The sequence below is a fragment of the Quercus suber genome, unplaced genomic scaffold, assembly GCF_002906115.3.
Source record: "Quercus suber isolate HL8 unplaced genomic scaffold, Cork oak 2.0 scaffold_21, whole genome shotgun sequence".
NCBI classification, from domain to species: Eukaryota; Viridiplantae; Streptophyta; class Magnoliopsida; order Fagales; family Fagaceae; genus Quercus; species Quercus suber.
Genome location: NW_027069486.1, coordinates 1,633,951 through 1,650,933, shown reverse-complemented (window position 1 = coordinate 1,650,933; position 16,983 = coordinate 1,633,951). Strand labels below are relative to the sequence as shown.

The following is a 16,983-nucleotide window of genomic DNA, read 5'->3' as shown; positions in this document are numbered from 1 at the left end:
ATTTATTTATGATTGATTCTATAATAAATATTGTTGCAATTTCCCTTTCAATGTACAAACCAAAGAGTTTGTTAAAAAAATCATTCTCTATTTTCTTTTGAAACCTAGTTTTGACATTTTCATAGTTAGGAAAAGTCAAATATGGTAGTTGATTTGCCATCATCAATAAATAATATGAAAATCATATTTACTTTCTCATCATATATCCATTATTAATCTAACTAAAAACTAAATATTGTTGCCAAGTTAAAAATAAAAATAAAAAATGAAACTCCAAAACGCAAATAAAAATTCGAAACCACTCAGCTTCAGTCGATCAATATTTTTATTTTGTAATATGCCCAATGTTCTTTTACTTGTGTTGCTGAGTAAAAAATAAATTTTGAAAAAGCACTCAAAAATGTCGTTTAGTTGTAATTAGAACAATGAAACGATAATATTTAAATCCCAAAGTTTTAGTATTTTTAACTTAGGTCCCAATTAGCAAGTAACTCAAGTGCCAAACATAAAGTCTTTCCTTTTTGGGGAGAGCCAAACAGTAATTTCAATAATTTTTTTAAAAATAAAAAAGTCAAATAGGTTAATAAACAATTTCTTTTTTATTGATAATTTGATAATTGGAGAATGAGAGAATTGAACGTTGAACACCTCCATTGAAAACATCAAGAACGGTTAGTTGAATTATAAAGCTCTTGGCATAAACAACATGATATCAATAAAATGTAACACTTAGGAACTTGTGAGAAAAATTAGCTTTTTTGGGGGGGGCGGGGGGAGGGTGTGGAACCACCAGGTAGGAATTAGTTAAATGGCCTTTTTTTTTTAATTTTTTTTTTTAATTTTTGGGACAATATTCAATTTATGATTTAGATGACCAGGTGACACTACTAAATCAATCATCTTTAGCATTCAAATTTACCGGTGTAGTTCATCCTTCCCAAGCAAGTTATTAAAATAAAGGATTGGAGATTGAAATAAAGCTACATTCATGAAGCATATTTGGAACCTTTTGCTACGCCTAGTTCCGTTTGGCATGAGTGCACCTTTATCTATCGAAGAATAGGAGTGGGTAGTAAAGGTTAGTCGCAATTCTTCTTTGGACTTGTAGAAAAATCTTAAAGCTGAGAGATGTCAAGGAAACTCATTGCTTTTACGGCATGATTCATGGCATCCAAATGAGCCTCTATTTTCTAAGAAAAATACTTAGACATTATTCCCTAGATACCCCTTTTATATTTCAGCCACTTGTCTACTTAACTATCTCAGCAAATAGCTTTAAAAACATCTCTTTATGTTCTTTTTCTTTTGGCAAAACTACACTGTTGGTTCCTGAAGTTTACCATGTGTGCGCAATTGGTCCCTCAAGTTTGAAGCAAGCACAATTAGTCTCTTAAGTTTTAAAACTAAGTTGTATTGGTCATTTTACTAACTGCTGTTAATAGTGTTTTTTACGTGGCTAACTGATCAATGACTTGGCATTTTTTTAAATGATGTGGCATGTTTTTAATCAAAAATTTAAAAAAAAAAAAAAATAGTTTCCATGTTAGATGAAATTGAAAAATCATATTGACTAGATTAAAAACAAATCTGATATTTTAAATTCCTATCAATGATCAATCCACCATCATCATCAAGCATAGCCACTGCAGACCGTGCACCATCATCAGCCACTAATCAAAACCTAGATCATCAAGCACTATCATCAAACTCTTCCTTAACCCCCTGATCAAACAAAGAATAAAAACCATAAAAACCTCAAAAATCATCAAAACCATCAAAGAAGGCGGCGGGTTTGAAGTTGAGGGAATCGAGGATGTAGGAGACCATGAGGCCGACGGTTAGGGTGGTGAGCACGACAGTTCTGCCGAGGTCGAAGAGGAAGGCGGCGCAGGGGATGAGGGCGATGGCGAAGGATGTTGCTTCGGCAATTCCGCAGAGCTTTTGAGCATTGTAGGTGAAGGATTTGCTCCGGTGGCATCATTTTGGCTAGCTAGAATATCAGATTGAAGAAAAGGATCTAAGATTGAAGAGAAGGATCTGAGAGCAATAGAGACAAGGAGAGGGATTGAGATAGAACGAGAAAACAAATCTCTGTTTTCTTTTTCTTAAAAATCTCTTTGGATTTTGGTGGCGTGGCTCTGTGATTCAACGTTAGGATTCTCCTTCTTGCAATGAAAATTGCAAAAACAGACAAGTAAAATCATTTAAGAGTAAGTCTTGGCTAAAATGATAACACACAAGCCCAACGAATTTGTGGTGGGGGAGATGGACTATTAGTTAGTGGAGTGATTTTCCAGATTTGATTTTTTATTTTTTTTTTAATTATAAAAAAAGAGCTTGTGATGGAAAGTCCATTTGAGTTCTTGTGGCTGTCAATCTCTCAAACAAATATCAGATTTGTTTTTAATCTAGTCAATATGATTTTTCAATTTCATCTAACGTGGAATTTTTTTTTTTTTAATTTTTAATTAAAAACATGCCACATCATTTAAAAAAATGCCAAGTCATTGTTCTGTTAGCCATGTAAATAACACCATTAACAGCAGTTAGTAAAAGGACCAATACAACTCAGTCTTAAAACTTAAGAGACTACTTGTGCTCGCTTCAAACTTGAGAAACCAATTGCGCATACAAGGTAAACTTCAGGGACCAATAGTGTAGTTTCGCCTTTTTTTTTTTCTTTTTTCATGCTAGGAAATCAGTAAAGCCAACAATACTTTTATGGCGAAAACACCATTTTAGTCCCTATATTTTGGGGTTACAATCAATTTGGTCCCTACATTTTGATAGCAGTCAATTTGGTCACTGTTATTTTCAACTTGCACTCAATTTGGTCCTTACCATTAACTCACTAACGGAAAATATCTACGTGGCAAACAGTTTGCACAGTTGGCACACTTAATATTAAAATATTAAATAAAATGCTGATGTGTCTAAATTATAGTGATTGATGTAGCCACATCAGCGCTTAGATGGCAAAAAATAAAGAAGCCACATCAACTTTTAAGTACATATTTTTCTTTTTTTTTTTACCGATCTGTTTTCCTTTTCTTTATTTCTTCTTTTAATATTCTTACAATTGTTTTATCCATTTAGAATTACATTTTAATTTTCTCGATATTATAATTCAGGAAATTTTCTCAATATTATTTTTTAATTTCTTGCTAACCAAACAGAATTTCATTCCAATTCATTTCTTGCAATTTCTTGATAATCAAACAATAATCTAGTCCAACAATTCCAGAACAACACATATCACATTATTTCTAACCTTCAATTTGGCTTTCAATCACTAGGAATCCTATGCAATCGATCAAGAAAGATAACATTAATTCCATAAATTTCAGCCAAAATCCCAAATGAAAACTAAACCCCAAACCCAGAATCTCCATAACCATTCGTCCAGCACTACAAACCCACCACGGAGCCCAATCCATGGCCACAGGTCGACCGTGACTCCTTTGACCTGGATCTCTTTGTCTCAAGCTCAACCCGTTAGAACCCAACCCCGCATCGTTGCTGCCTTGTCAAGTGTCAATGAGAGATTGGTGGAAGAACATAGTTGACACAATGGAGTAACGAGATGCGTGTGATTTGGAAATTAAAAGAGAGGTGGAGATGAAAATGAGTGGTTTGGTGGATTTGGGTAAGGTTTGAGGTTTAGTTTAAATTTGGGATTTGGGTTATTTGGCCATGAATAACAGATAAAAATAGACTAGATATATATATATATATATATGCCAGCCCATATGTGTCCTTCTTGTGCTATTATTGTGGGTTTCTATTTAAAAAAAAAGAAGGTGAAAATCTAAAGAAAAGGGAAAAAAAAAAAAGGGTAAAAATGAAAAATATATACTTAAAAGTGGATGTGGCTTTTTTTTTTTTTTTTTTTTCNAAGATATTAAAAAAAAAAATCGTCAACATAAAGGGGAGAGAGAGAGAGAGAGAGAGAGAGAAAAGAATCAATAACTAACTGACTAACAGAATTATGCTTATTTACAGGAACAATAGGAATTAGACACGTTGCTGCTGATGTGGAAACGATTATTAGTGAACCGTTAACTGAAGGCACCTGACAGACGTGTGCTTGTTTTAATCTCAATGCTTTATACAACTGCTAATTACAACATTATATTTTCTCTGTTTTTTACCAAAAAATTTATAATTTCTATTTAAAGCTCCCCAGTATGTGTTCAAGATCCCATCAAGTCCTTAAACCTATTATGAACTCGTCTCTTTCAAATCTTAGTTCACTCAAGTTATACACACACCACCACTGTGTTATATTTTTTAATGTTAAGTAAAATATTTTTATTCATTAAAGAAGATTATTTCAGATACACAATATCTGCATCAAACTACTCTTAAAGACCTAAGAATCTAAAGATCTAAAAAAAAATAATCTAAAAAAGACAACATAGGGATACTGCACAAATATAAGCCAAAACCTTGGCACGTTCACATTGGGAATATTGTTATTGAATCGTCTCAATCTTCTCTTGAAGAGATAAAGTCTGCAGCCTCCTATGCTCTGCCCAAGTATCTGTGCCCAAGTATCTGCTATTGGGAGTACCAAAATTCAACTCCTTACAACCACATACAAATAGGCCATGGGGTACGATGTCAAATGCCATAAAAGATTTGAGGTGACGTGGCACAATGTACGGTACAACATCTTCCTTTAATCTTGGACCAAATTGATAATCTGCAGAAGAAAAAATTTATGACGAGTTGCAGGTAATTGTACAACAATCCGTAGATAAAGCAGAATTCCAGGATTCTAGTGTTGAGAAGATTCTTAAATTACTATTCAACCACTGTGAAAGTGATGAAGAGGGTGTTCGTAATGTTGTAGCTGAGTGTCTGGGGAAAATTGCACTGTCAAACCTTCAAAACTTGTTCCAGCACTCACAAGTATGTTTGTTTTAATTTGTCCACTTCTCCTTAAGCTTTTGATGAATACTTTATTTTTACATTTGATGGGGGTTTGTATGTTTGTTTTATAGGTACGAACAACCAGTCCAACTGCAGTCACCACAGCTACGGTTGTCATTGCTGTAAAATATTCTATAGTTGATAGGCCTGAGAAGATAGACAAGATTATATACCCTGGCATCTCACATTCCAGAATTATTGCCACTTCTTTATGATCAGACAATTGTTAAGGTAACTTCATATTTTGACATTGTTCATGTTAAATGATTCTTTTCCGTAATCTGAAGTAGTATGTTATTGATAATGCTTGTGCATATGATTTGGTGTAAATGATTTTATTTATTATTTACTTGTTAGTTGCTCGTTGTCTTAATATTTGGAACTTATTTGGTGCAGTTAGTATTCCATTAAAATGCTTTGGCTATACTGATGTTTTAGTTCGCTGAACTGCATTACTTCCATTTTATTGTGATTTATTATTCGGCATTCATGTGTAGACCTATGACTGAACGTATTAATGTGGCTTGGACATTTCGTTCCTTTTTTATTTCCAATTAGTTTGTGCTCCTCTCCCTTTCTTCTTACTCTTGTTTGTATTTATCTATTGTTCACCAATGATATATTGATGTATTGACATGATGTTCTGTTTTTAAATTTCTGGCGCCGCAAGAATTAATAAGGACAGTTGATCTTGGTCCTTTCAAGCACATTTTGGATGATGGACAGTTGATCTTGGTCCTTCAAATTTCTGGCGTAGCAAGAATTAAATGCTGTGATTGGTAACGTGTTGGGTGCAAGCACCGTGTAGGTCCAGCCCACATGCTTGGATCAAAGCTCATTTAATGAGCTTGCTTCCTCAAGCTTCCAAAGTCAGCATGCCATTCCTTGGGCAGTGACTTAGGCGTGTGGCCGGGACACGCTGAAGCTGAAAAAGGAGAAAAGAAAGAAAACTAAGGCTATTTGGCCAAGTGTGAAGAGCTGAAACAGAGAGCCAATTTTTGGCCATTTTGTGAATTCTAGAAAGAGCAAGACACACAGAAATAGAGTTTCAACTTGAGTGGTGCAGTCCAAATGAAGAAAGAGTGTGAGAGAGTGAAAAAGAAAAAAGAAATATTTTTGTTTGCACAAGTTACATACAAGGAAGATAAATTGGTGGAGTTTTTATAGAGTTTTTGAGCGCTACAACCATGGAGAGTTGGAGTGTTCAGAGGAAGATTTGGCTATTGGCTTTGTGGTGAGATTGTATTTACTCATTGAGATTTATTTGTTGTATGTCTAATTTATTGTGAACTCAAGTTTAACATAAACTTTATAGTTGTAATCTCTATTTCATAGTAGATATTTTTCGGGACTGTCCGTGATTTTTCCCTCTACACTGGAGGGTTTTCGACGTAAGATTTGGTATTCTTATGTGGTTGTGTTTATGTGTGCTTGTTGGAATTTTTTGTTTCCATAATATTATTATTGCTTGGTAGTTATATATTTTAATTCACACATTGACAAAGTGGAGATTAGGATTTTTCCTAACAAGTGGTATCAGAGCTTTTGGTTGCTTGGGTTTGATTGTCTTGTGTTGGATTAAATGGAGAATATGACTATGAATACTATGGTTAAACTCTCGGCATCAAATTATTTGATTTGGAGGTCGATGATGGAGGATGTCTTTATTGCAAGGATTTGCATGACCTTATTGAGGGTGATAGTGCCAAGCCTAGTGATATCTCAGATAGAGACTGGGAGAAATTAAATAAAAAACTATTGGGTGTATTAGACAATGCATCGATGTTAGTTTTTTCACCATGTGTCTCAGGAAACAAATGCAGAGGCTCTTTGGGAAAAATTAAGAGTCTTTATGAAAGAAATCAGCTCAAAATAAAGCTTTTATTTCTAGAAAACTTGTGAATTTGAAGCTTAAAGAGGGTAAGTCCATTGCGAGCACCTTAGTGAGTTCCAAGACTTGGTTAATCAGATGGTTACAATGAAGCTAGTAATAGATGATAAGTTGCAAGTTTTATTGCTTATAAGTTCCTTACCTGATAGTTGGGAGACTTTGGTAGTGTCATTTAGTAATTTGCTTCGAATAGTGTGTTACAACTTGCCATGGTTAAGATAGTTTGCTTAATAAAGAAACTAGAAGAAAGGATATGGGCAAGGATATTGCACAGGGTCTTGTCATAGAGAATAAGGGGAGAATAAGAGTAAAAGTTCTAAAGAGCTAGGTAAATCCAGAAGTCAGTTAGAATCAAAAGGGAAATTCAAGTGCTTTTACTGTAAGGCTTGGAAGAACAAACAGAAAGAGAATAAAAATTAGAAAAGGGCGGATGATGAGAACACTACTGTTGTTATAGGTTTGAAGATGAGGTCCTAGCCATAGGACAAGATGATGTTGTACAGTTTCAGATCATTATGTGAATGGGTGATTGATTCAGCTGCTTCCTGTCATGTCACTCCAAGAAAGGAGTTATTCACTTTATACAAAGTGGGAAACTTTGGGAGAGTGAAGATGGGCAATGATAGTTATACGGACATTTTGGGAATTGGTGATATATGTGTTAGGGCTAACACTAGGCACACCCGGATTTTGAAGGATGTGAGACATGTTATTCACTTGATTTGATTTCCACTCATGTTTTGATAAAGAAGGTTATGGTAATTATTCCGTGATGGAAAATGGAGGCTTAGCAAAGATCATTGGTGTTGCTAGAGGAAAATTTGTTGTACACTTTACAAGACACAAGTAAAGTTGTGCAAGATGTTGTTAGTGCAGCTCAAGAGAATTCTTCACCTAACTTGTGGCATAGGCGGCTGGCTCACATAAGTGAAAAAGGGTTGCAGATTTTGGAAAAAAGTATCTCATTCCCTTTGTCAAAGGTATGCCACTAAATCCTTGTGACTTTTTTTATTTGGTAAACAACATAGAGTTTCATTTAATATACCCTCTACTAGAAAACCCAATGTATTAGATCTTGTTTATTTTGATGTATGTGGTTCCATTGGTGTTGAAACTTTAGGTGGCAGTAAATATTTTGTTACATTTATTGATGATGCTTCACAAAAGGTGTTGGTTTATGTTTTGTAAACAAATGACTAGGTATTTGAGCACTTCAAGAAATTACATGCCATGGTGGAGAGAAAGAAATGGAAGCCTTTCAAGTGTCTCTATAGTGATAATAGAGGTGAATACACATCTAATGAATTTAAGATTACTGCTCCGAGAAAGGCATTAGACATGAGAAGACAGTTCCTAGTATCCCACAGTAAAATGGTGTGGCAGAAAGGATAAACCGCACTATTGTTGAGAAGATTCGATGTATGTTGAGAATGGCTAATTTGCCTAAGTCATTCTGGGGTGAAGCTGTTGTGACTACATGTTACCTAATTAATAGATCTCCATTAGTTCCTTTGGGTTTTGATATTCCAGAAAGAGTATGGACAAGAAAGATGTTTCTTACTCTCACTTGAAGTTATTCGGGTGCAAGGCATTTTTCATATGCTTAAGGAACAAAGATCAAAGCCTGAGAGCAAATCCACTCCTTGTATATTATTGGATATAGAGATGTAGAATTTGGCTATAAGCTATGGAATCCAAAATAAAAGAAGATGATTAGAAGTTGAGATGTAGTTTTTCATGAGAATGAAAACTTGGCAGATTTTGAGAAAATTGAGAAGCCTAAAGCTACAGTTGAAGGTATTCTTGATCTTACACCTACCTCTTTTTTCTTAGATAATGCCACAAATAGGGAGAGGTACAAGATGAGAATTATGGTGATGAACCAACTAAATTTGATGCTGATGAGCCAGCAGGTGTTGATGGTGATGATGTGACAGATATAGATGGTGTTAAGCAGGGGGAGTAGCATCCTCCACTAGAGATGGTAGAATCTCAGGTGAGAAGGTCTACTAGAGAGCGTCGTCCATCGACTAGATACCCTACTTCTGAGTATACTATGATTTGCTAAAAGGATTTGTGTGCAATTCAAAATTTGCACTTCGTGGATAATTTTCTCTGCTGTCCATTCTTTAGTAGGGCATAAGGAATCTAAAGGATAACAATTTCAGCCTTTGAGGGTTAATGTGGAAAGTTGCTTTAGCTACCATAATTTATCATATTTGGATTCAAACATGTGTTACGGTACAGAATGTTGTCGTTAAATCTCGGGTTGAGTTTTGTAAGGGCATTAAGGACTTGCCATTGAATAGGCTTTAATGTGTCAATGAGGGGTGTTGAACTCTGTTTTTAGGCTTTAGCCTAGTCTGTCTGTAAAGTTGTGATTTACAACTATGTTTTTTGGCTTTTATTCCGTGTCAAATTTGATTGTAATTTCTATCAATCGTTTATACCCTGTATTTGTTGTGTGAATTGTTGTAAGGGTGTGTGATAGAGAGTGTATGAAGACTCAAGCAAGTTGGAAGCTGATGGAATCTCGCGGGTATCTCGCGACTAAGCTTCCCGCGAAGTGAAGCATGTGCCCTGCACATGTTGGAATGCGAAGAGTCATGACAGATGGAGACAGCTGTCTCTCGTGAGTATCTCGCGGGTAAGGCCTTCCCGCGAGACACCCGCGAGACATGCTGTTCTGCCAGCCTGTACTGACTGACTCATACATTTTGCACCTATCCTATATAAACCCCCATTACCCACAAATGTTGTGGGATGCTTCAGAGAGAAAACCCTAGCCAAACACATTTGTAATTAGAGATTGTCATCCCCACCTTTCTCTATACACTTGCTTGTGGTATCTCCTCAACCCTTCCCTCTCCATTTCCACACCATTGAGAGGTTGATAGCCCAAACACTTACCACACCTTTGGAGAGTGTTGTGTGACGTTGGTGCTGCTGGGAAGCATTGGAAGAAGCCTGGAATGGCAGATGCAACATGGAGCTTGTTGCGGGATCCGGATAACTAAGACAAGACACGGTTCCGAGAAGCCTTGTTGGAGTAGGAGCTTGGAGGGCTTAGGTACATCGGGTAGATTAGGCTTGGAGGGTCTCTTGCTTACTCATGTATCCCAACTGATTGTCTAGTGGATCGATTTCTGCTTGGAGGGCGGCGGAGAGGTTTTTCGCCGAGTTCTTCGGTTTCCTCTTCGAAAACACGTCTTGGTGTTTTCTGTGTTTGTATCTCTCTTCCCTACTCTTTTATATTCCATTATACTGCTGTGTTGTTTAGTTTATGGATTAGAGTAGCTATATTGTTCATCCACTCGCTTTTACATTATTCCGCACTTTATATTAAAGTTGTGTAAAATCTATCGAGCCGTTATTTTAATCGGGGGTCTAAACAGCTCTTGTGTTTTTTCAACACGTTTTCGAGCTTTCACTGTCCATTGTAGTTTTGGGTAGTAAATCTTATTTGGTTGGGCCACTCATTGCAAAATAAGTTGCGCTTGCAATCCATCTTATATGATGACATTCTTTTCTCAATCCATTATCTTTTTGCTATCCAAATCATTTTGTAATCCCTATGGAGACAAATCAAGCATATATTTTCAACTAGCATCTGTTCATTGGGTAAGTAAAACTTGACACTGGACAATAGACACCCACATGCTATGGTTCCAAATGCATATGAGAGTGATGTTACATATATCTGTAACACAACAATATACCACCTCCAACTTTAACAAAATTCCCATGGGCACACAATTCTCACCCAAAAAATAAATTAAAAAGTAAAGAAAAAAAAAAAGAAAAATCACTTGGACACACTGTTGGTGAGTCATATTTTACCTATTAAAGATCCATCCAAGTAAAATAGTCAAATAGAATGCACCACAAATAACCAATCCCCTTGACTCAGAATGAAGAAAGACAAACAGCCGGCTATGAAAGAAAGGCACGAGAAGCAATTGAGGTGAATCTAGTTCTCGACAAGCTTCATTAGATTGTTAGAAGACCCAGGAAAAAGAGAACTTGAAACATGAATTTATTTTCTTTGATGATTGTGAATACACATATGTTCTTTACACATTTTAAATTACATAAAATTTATAAACGAATGGCTCCTGACTGAACATGCAATTCATCTTCCAAAAACTCACTCTCAGACACCCCACCTCCCTGCAAACCAAGGTTAATTATGTTATTTAAGCAATTGGGAGGATCAAAGGGATGTGCTTTTCTAGACTCTATGGGTCATAAGGCCCTCAATGGTTCAAAAGAGCACCGCATGAAAGCCACACCCTTTCCAAAAAATTAAGTCATTAGATTTTAACGCTAGTTATACTATACATTAAAGAGGCGTGTTATCATAAAGTCCATGAGGAGGTTGTTCACGAGACAGTATGTGGTAATGCATCAACAAGACTCATATTTGGTAATGCTCTCAACTGCATTTTTAGGTTATACATTTTCCCCTTCAGATCAGTGACACACGTATACAGTTGGTTTTGAGCTACAACCTTAACTCCAACCATGTTTTTCAAGGAAAGAATGTGCCATTTGAGTTAGAACTCATTAGCAACATATTTTAATTTTAATTTTCTTCTAGAAATAGTCTTTTATTCCAAATTCAACTCTTGTATATTATTGTGTCCCTTATAATGCTATTAGTCATCAAAATGATAATAATCAATAAGGTCTGATCTAGCCGAAATCACTGACAGTCCACTCAGCTTTCAAGCCACTCAAGCTTTAGAACTCTAGATTATGTCAGTATTATATTAGTCCCATTATTTTTATCATTTTACTTTGCAGCAGTGAAAAACAGTAACAGTGAAAAAGTTGAGAGTAATCCTTTTTTTTTAAAGGATTGAGAAGGGTAACTTGGGTAATGGGGCGGACACGATAGTAAAACTTCCCATGGGATCCCTGAACTTTTTGTCAGGGAGCAATTGATTGAATGCATCATCATCATGAAGTATTTTTGCTCCACATCCAGGAGCAGCCACAGACCCAACAGCCTCTTCATCAACCAAAACTGCATTTATAGTATCATTTTCTGCTCTGATGTCTGGAATCTATACATGAAATGAAAAAAAAAAAAAAAAAAAAAAGGGTTTCCATCAGGGAGTTATAAATTGTCATTAAAAAAAAAAAAAAAAAAAAAAAAAGGGTTTCCATCAGGGAGTTATAAATTGTCATAAAAGACCTTCAAGCTGAAGGCTAACATTTATTTTTTGATAGGTGAAGGCTAACATTTATTTAAGGTCATATGGAGTAACAGAAAAAATCAATCAGAATACAAAGGCCTCTTCCCCCTAGACAGGTAGGTGATTAATTTCATTGAATTGGTCGCCGTTTGGTTGGGGGGCGCGCGCTTGGTTGGGGGGTGGGTAAGCGGCAAAACAAAAACAAAAACCAGAAGGCATAGTTGCATACAAATTATAAGGGCTAGGGTAGATACTAGGACCCAAGTATACCTCAAACATTGCTTCTGTAAGAATATTCTCTAATATGGCTCTTAAACCTCGGGCACCAGTGTTCTTTGCCATTGCTTCCTTCGCAATCAATCTCAAAGCATTCTCAGTAAAATGCAACTTTACCTGGAATTTTATAGACAGAAGCAGTACCAATTGTACCGCATTGAGGGTTATCATATCTGCACCAGATGCTTGAGACCATAAACCAGGTAGAAGAAAGAATAAAAAGCACTGACCATAGAAGAAATGGTTCAAAAGCACTGACCATAAAAGAAATGCTGAACATCTTCTTGTACTGTTTAGCAAGAGAATTTTTCGGTTCAGTGAGGACCTATCTTGCATAAATAAACCATAAACAAGTTACTACTTCCTTGTCAAAAGGGACAAACCAACATATTCTAGACTGCTAATTTCTAGAATTACAACCTGGAAGAAACCAAACTACTTTAGAAGCACCATCAAATCTTTATTGTATAAAACAGGCACGATACAACATTTTGGAGTTTGAGCAAATTAGACAAACTAAAGTTACAAAACTGCAAGTACAAAGCCACATTCATCCCTCTAAAACTGAGTGAGCATGTTAAGGCCCTAAAAAGTAACAGACAGAAAAATTTTAATATTTGAAACATTTAAATGACAGAACACACCTGAACAAGTTGGTCTTCATTTAGATCTGACAAACTCACTAAAATTTGAAATCTTCCAAAGAATTCAGGTATGAGCCCATATGTAATAAGATCACTACTTTCTACCTACAAGTTCATTAAAAACCCATAAGGCTAGATAATGAAGGGAATCAATATATGCATTGCACAGAAAATATATACACAGAATGCAATCAATATGAATATCAAAAAATTCCGTAACCATATTTGGTGGATTCTTACAGATTCCAACAATGAGGATGTCACTACAGCACTGGTTGATCCACCAGTTCTCATGTTCGCACGAACTGCAGCTCCAAAGCCAATGGAAGAATCTTGTCATTTGGAAAAAGAATGTAAATAATTAGTGAACGGTTTTAGACCCCTTAAAACAACCAGATTAACCTAGTTAATTAGCCAAGTGATTAACTTAGTCAATTTCAGCAATTTTAGGTTATCACAAACACACAATCATATCAAAAGTATAAAGCAGCGGAAATATAAAAGACACAATGATATGATGACCCAGGAAATCACATGGTAAAAACCTGGGGAGGATTTGACCTAGCTATCTTGAAGGTAAACCTGAATCCACTAAGCGAAAGAATCGAAGTTCATACAAAAGGACTTACGAGCTCCCCGCTTGACTTCCTAATGCTACCCACCAGTAGAACTTACTGACACGACCACGTGCAAGCTCTGAATCCACAGACTCCTTCTTTCTTGGATTCTACAATCAGCTACAAGCACCCATGCTTGATAATTTTTAAGCTTCAATGGTAGCAACCGAGTTGATCATCAAGATGTTGAAGTAATCTCTACCTTGAAAACCCTAAACTTTGTGTAAAGGAAAGCTCCTCTAGATCTCACAAGAGATTTACACAAAACAGCAAAGTATGAGCAACAACTCAACTGGAGCAACTCTAAAAACGTGGCTAGAGTTTTTCTTTATATATCTAGGGTAAAAACAAAAAACCCAAAACGTTTAATGAGTTAGGGTTGAGCTGGAATATTCTGCAGAAAAACATTCTGCCCGAGATTCGATCAATCGAGTCTTTCCTTCGATCAATCGAGCCAGGCCGAAATGCACCAATGTATCTGCAGCCACTCGATTCCAACTTTACATGAAAGACCCAACTTTGAGTAGGCCTAAATAAGACTAAACAACCTGTTTTAATCATGGTTTGCCAACAATACAAATTAGAGTTCTAAATACATAAAATCCTAAATCTTTAAAACCTAACAAACTCTTCATTTGGCAATTCGTGACAAAACACAAATGCTAAGCTCAAAGTTTACAATTTAAAAAGCCCTTTACAAAAATAATGCTCATAAACCAAAATTCAATCCTAACTACTATCCATCAGTTACAAGTGTAGACAGCAGCTCAATTGAATCATCCTGTTTATTCCTGAAATACTCAACAAACGCATAAACGCATGTGTGACATAAAATAGTATATAAACAGGTATAACATTCTTGTATGATTCACATAACACACAATAAAGACATATATCAAATGAATAAATCATAGAATATAAATCAATAAACAGTGAATCCAAAGCAACAAGAATGAAAAAGAAAACATGTATATCAATCAATGTTACTCCCCTTAACATGAATATCCCCAAAAAGAATGATATACAAGGTGAAACGCCTAAATACAATCTAACAGCTCCACAAGCTCCTCAAAACAACAAAAACTCTCCCTAACTACAAAACTCCTCTACAAATACTACTCCCCCTTTTTGTGACGGAATGCCAAAGGGCAATCACAATCCATCATCAAAAGGAGGTGGTGAGGGAGACCGAAGATGTGCCAGATCAGCTCGCAACGCATGGATCTCATCAAGCAATTCCACCAAAATCTAACCAAAATCTGACCATGAGCCGCCTGAACAGTCAGGACAGTCTCCAAAGTACGACGGATATCAAAGTCATCTGATGGAGGTGGAGGAACAGCAACAGCAGCAGCAGCATCAGGATCAGGAACAGCCTCACCAGAAGGACCTGTAGAAGAAGAGGGAGGAGGTGCGGACCCAGAAGGTGAAGACCTAGGGTGTTTAGAGCCAGCTTGAAGATGAGCAGCCTTCTGTCTAAGAAAAGACGCACCTAAAGGACCAATGACATGCACAGGCATAGAGGAGGGAAAACCACTAAGATAAAGATAAAGAAGAACCCTATGAATAAAAATAGGATGAACCAGGGCATGAGAGGAAGATGAACTCCTATACATTTCGTTCAAAGAACGAAGAAACAAATGAGGAAAACTGATAGGAGCATCAGTAACTAGAGAATACAAAAATACACACCTCTCGAGAGGAATGGTGTGTAGATGAGAAATGGGCCAAAAGCAGTGACACGCTATCCTAAAGAAAAGATAGTGTAGCTCAGAAAGCTCAGCAGTGGTGATCTTAGGATCAGAACCCCATTGGATAGATGACCCAGTGATGTAAGACATGACATCACTTAAAATGGGAGACTCATCATAAGGGTAGACAGGGTACTGGACCAAAGGTACCCCTAGAGCATCAGCCACTACGGTAGGAGTAATGGTGTACTCTACGTCTCGTATCCAACTCTTTACTAAAGTGTTGGAATCATAGACGCGGATTGAGATGTTCGAGTAGAACTCTCGAATTAAGGTAGCAGGTGGAGGAGGATCAGAAATATCCACCAAGGGTAGCCAGCCCCTACGCTCTAAGTTTGCCTTAATGGTAGGATCCAACTCATCTAGAACGACAGAATGCTCAGACCAAATCTTACGCTTAAGGTTCAGCTTCTCAAAGATCTCCTGGTCTTTCTCACTCGGAAATTTCTCACTGTCAAAGGACGAGGGGGAAGGAGTAGGTGAAGGGACAGACTTAGGAGCCCTAATTTTCCTAGGCATGATGCTAAGAAAAGGACAGAGACACAAGAGAAAACCAAAAGAGAAACAAATAAAAACCAAGGGCAGACTGTAAGTCAGCACCAAAAATAAAAAACTATATGATGCATGAACAGTTAAAATGCCATGATGCATGTACAAATGCAATAAAACTAAGCTCAATTTAAGTTCAATTTAACAAAATTGGCTTGAGAATGGAGTTTATAACAAAAACCCCAAAATTGAAAAAGCACTTGTTAAGATTTTGAAGCACATTGATGAATTAAGCATTACAAAATACAATCCATAGATGATAATGCCTAATTACATCCAATTAACAAGCCAATTTTATCAAATTCAACCTAATTGACCAAAATTCTCAATTCGGAATAATTATAAACCCTAGAATTTTCAATTTTCCACAAAACCCAAAATTGATCAAATTAAACTATCAAGAGCATATTTATAGCTTGTCCCCATAAAAACCCATTGATCAATTGCACAAAATTGGGCTTAAAACATCAAAAATCCCAAAAAGAAAGAGGTCTGAAATTATGAGATAAAATGCATGAAAAATGCAAATAAACTAAAAAATGAGGGGCAAAAGAGACTTACTGGCTTGAGGAAAGAGAATTCTTGCAAAAATTTTGTAGCAAAACGACAAAAAATCACTGTAGATCCTTGCCTAGTTGGAGAGAGAAAAGAAAGTTTGAAAAAGTCTTTTGAATAAGTAGAGGAATTAGTCAAAGAGTACTGTTTAAAAACCTGATTCACGACTTTCGATTGATAGAAAATTACATTCGATCGATTGAATCACTCCGAAAGTTTTAAAAAAGATTTTAAATATTTTCGATCGATCGAAAAACAGAATGGATCGATCGAAACAGGTAGTGGATCACAGTATTTTGAGAAAAATTTCAGTTTTGAAAAACTCAAACCAATTTTTGAAAATAACTCCTCAAAGCATTAAAAACAATGAAACACAATGCATGAGTATGAGATGAAATGGAATGCTTTTTCAAAGACCCAAATTTATAATCCCAAATTCTCCAAGGTAAAATGTCAACTGGTTTTTCCTTTAAATTCACAAGCAAAAAAATGTTTTGCATAATGCTCAAGGTATTTTTCAAACTTGGTTGGTCAGACTAAAAACACACAGAATAACATGTACAG

General features: G+C 36.1%; 1 protein-coding gene across 1 annotated transcript; it reads right to left on the bottom strand.

Annotated features, from left to right (window-relative positions):
- Positions 1 to 10,839: 10,839 nt before the first annotated feature.
- LOC112033783 (CLP protease regulatory subunit CLPX2, mitochondrial) lies at positions 10,840 to 12,474 on the bottom strand. The gene is made up of 3 exons (XM_065763549.1): positions 12,298 to 12,474; positions 11,733 to 11,895; positions 10,840 to 10,992 (listed from the first exon to the last, which is right to left on the bottom strand). Exons 1-3 carry the CDS (start codon positions 12,472 to 12,474, stop codon positions 10,925 to 10,927), a joined length of 408 nt encoding a protein of 135 aa, XP_065619621.1. The 3' UTR covers positions 10,840 to 10,924.
- Positions 12,475 to 16,983: the final 4,509 nt, after the last annotated feature.

Coding starts and splice junctions, on each gene's coding strand:
- LOC112033783 (XM_065763549.1), bottom strand. CDS start 12,474: ATGATAACCCTCAATGCGGTACAATTGGTACTGCTTCTGTCTATAAAA. Junction 11,896..12,297: donor TTACAGAAGCAATGTTTGAG/GTATACTTGGGT, acceptor TTTCATGTATAG/ATTCCAGACATCAGAGCAGA. Junction 10,993..11,732: donor GTTCAGGGATCCCATGGGAA/GTTTTACTATCG, acceptor GTTTGCAGGGAG/GTGGGGTGTCTGAGAGTGAG.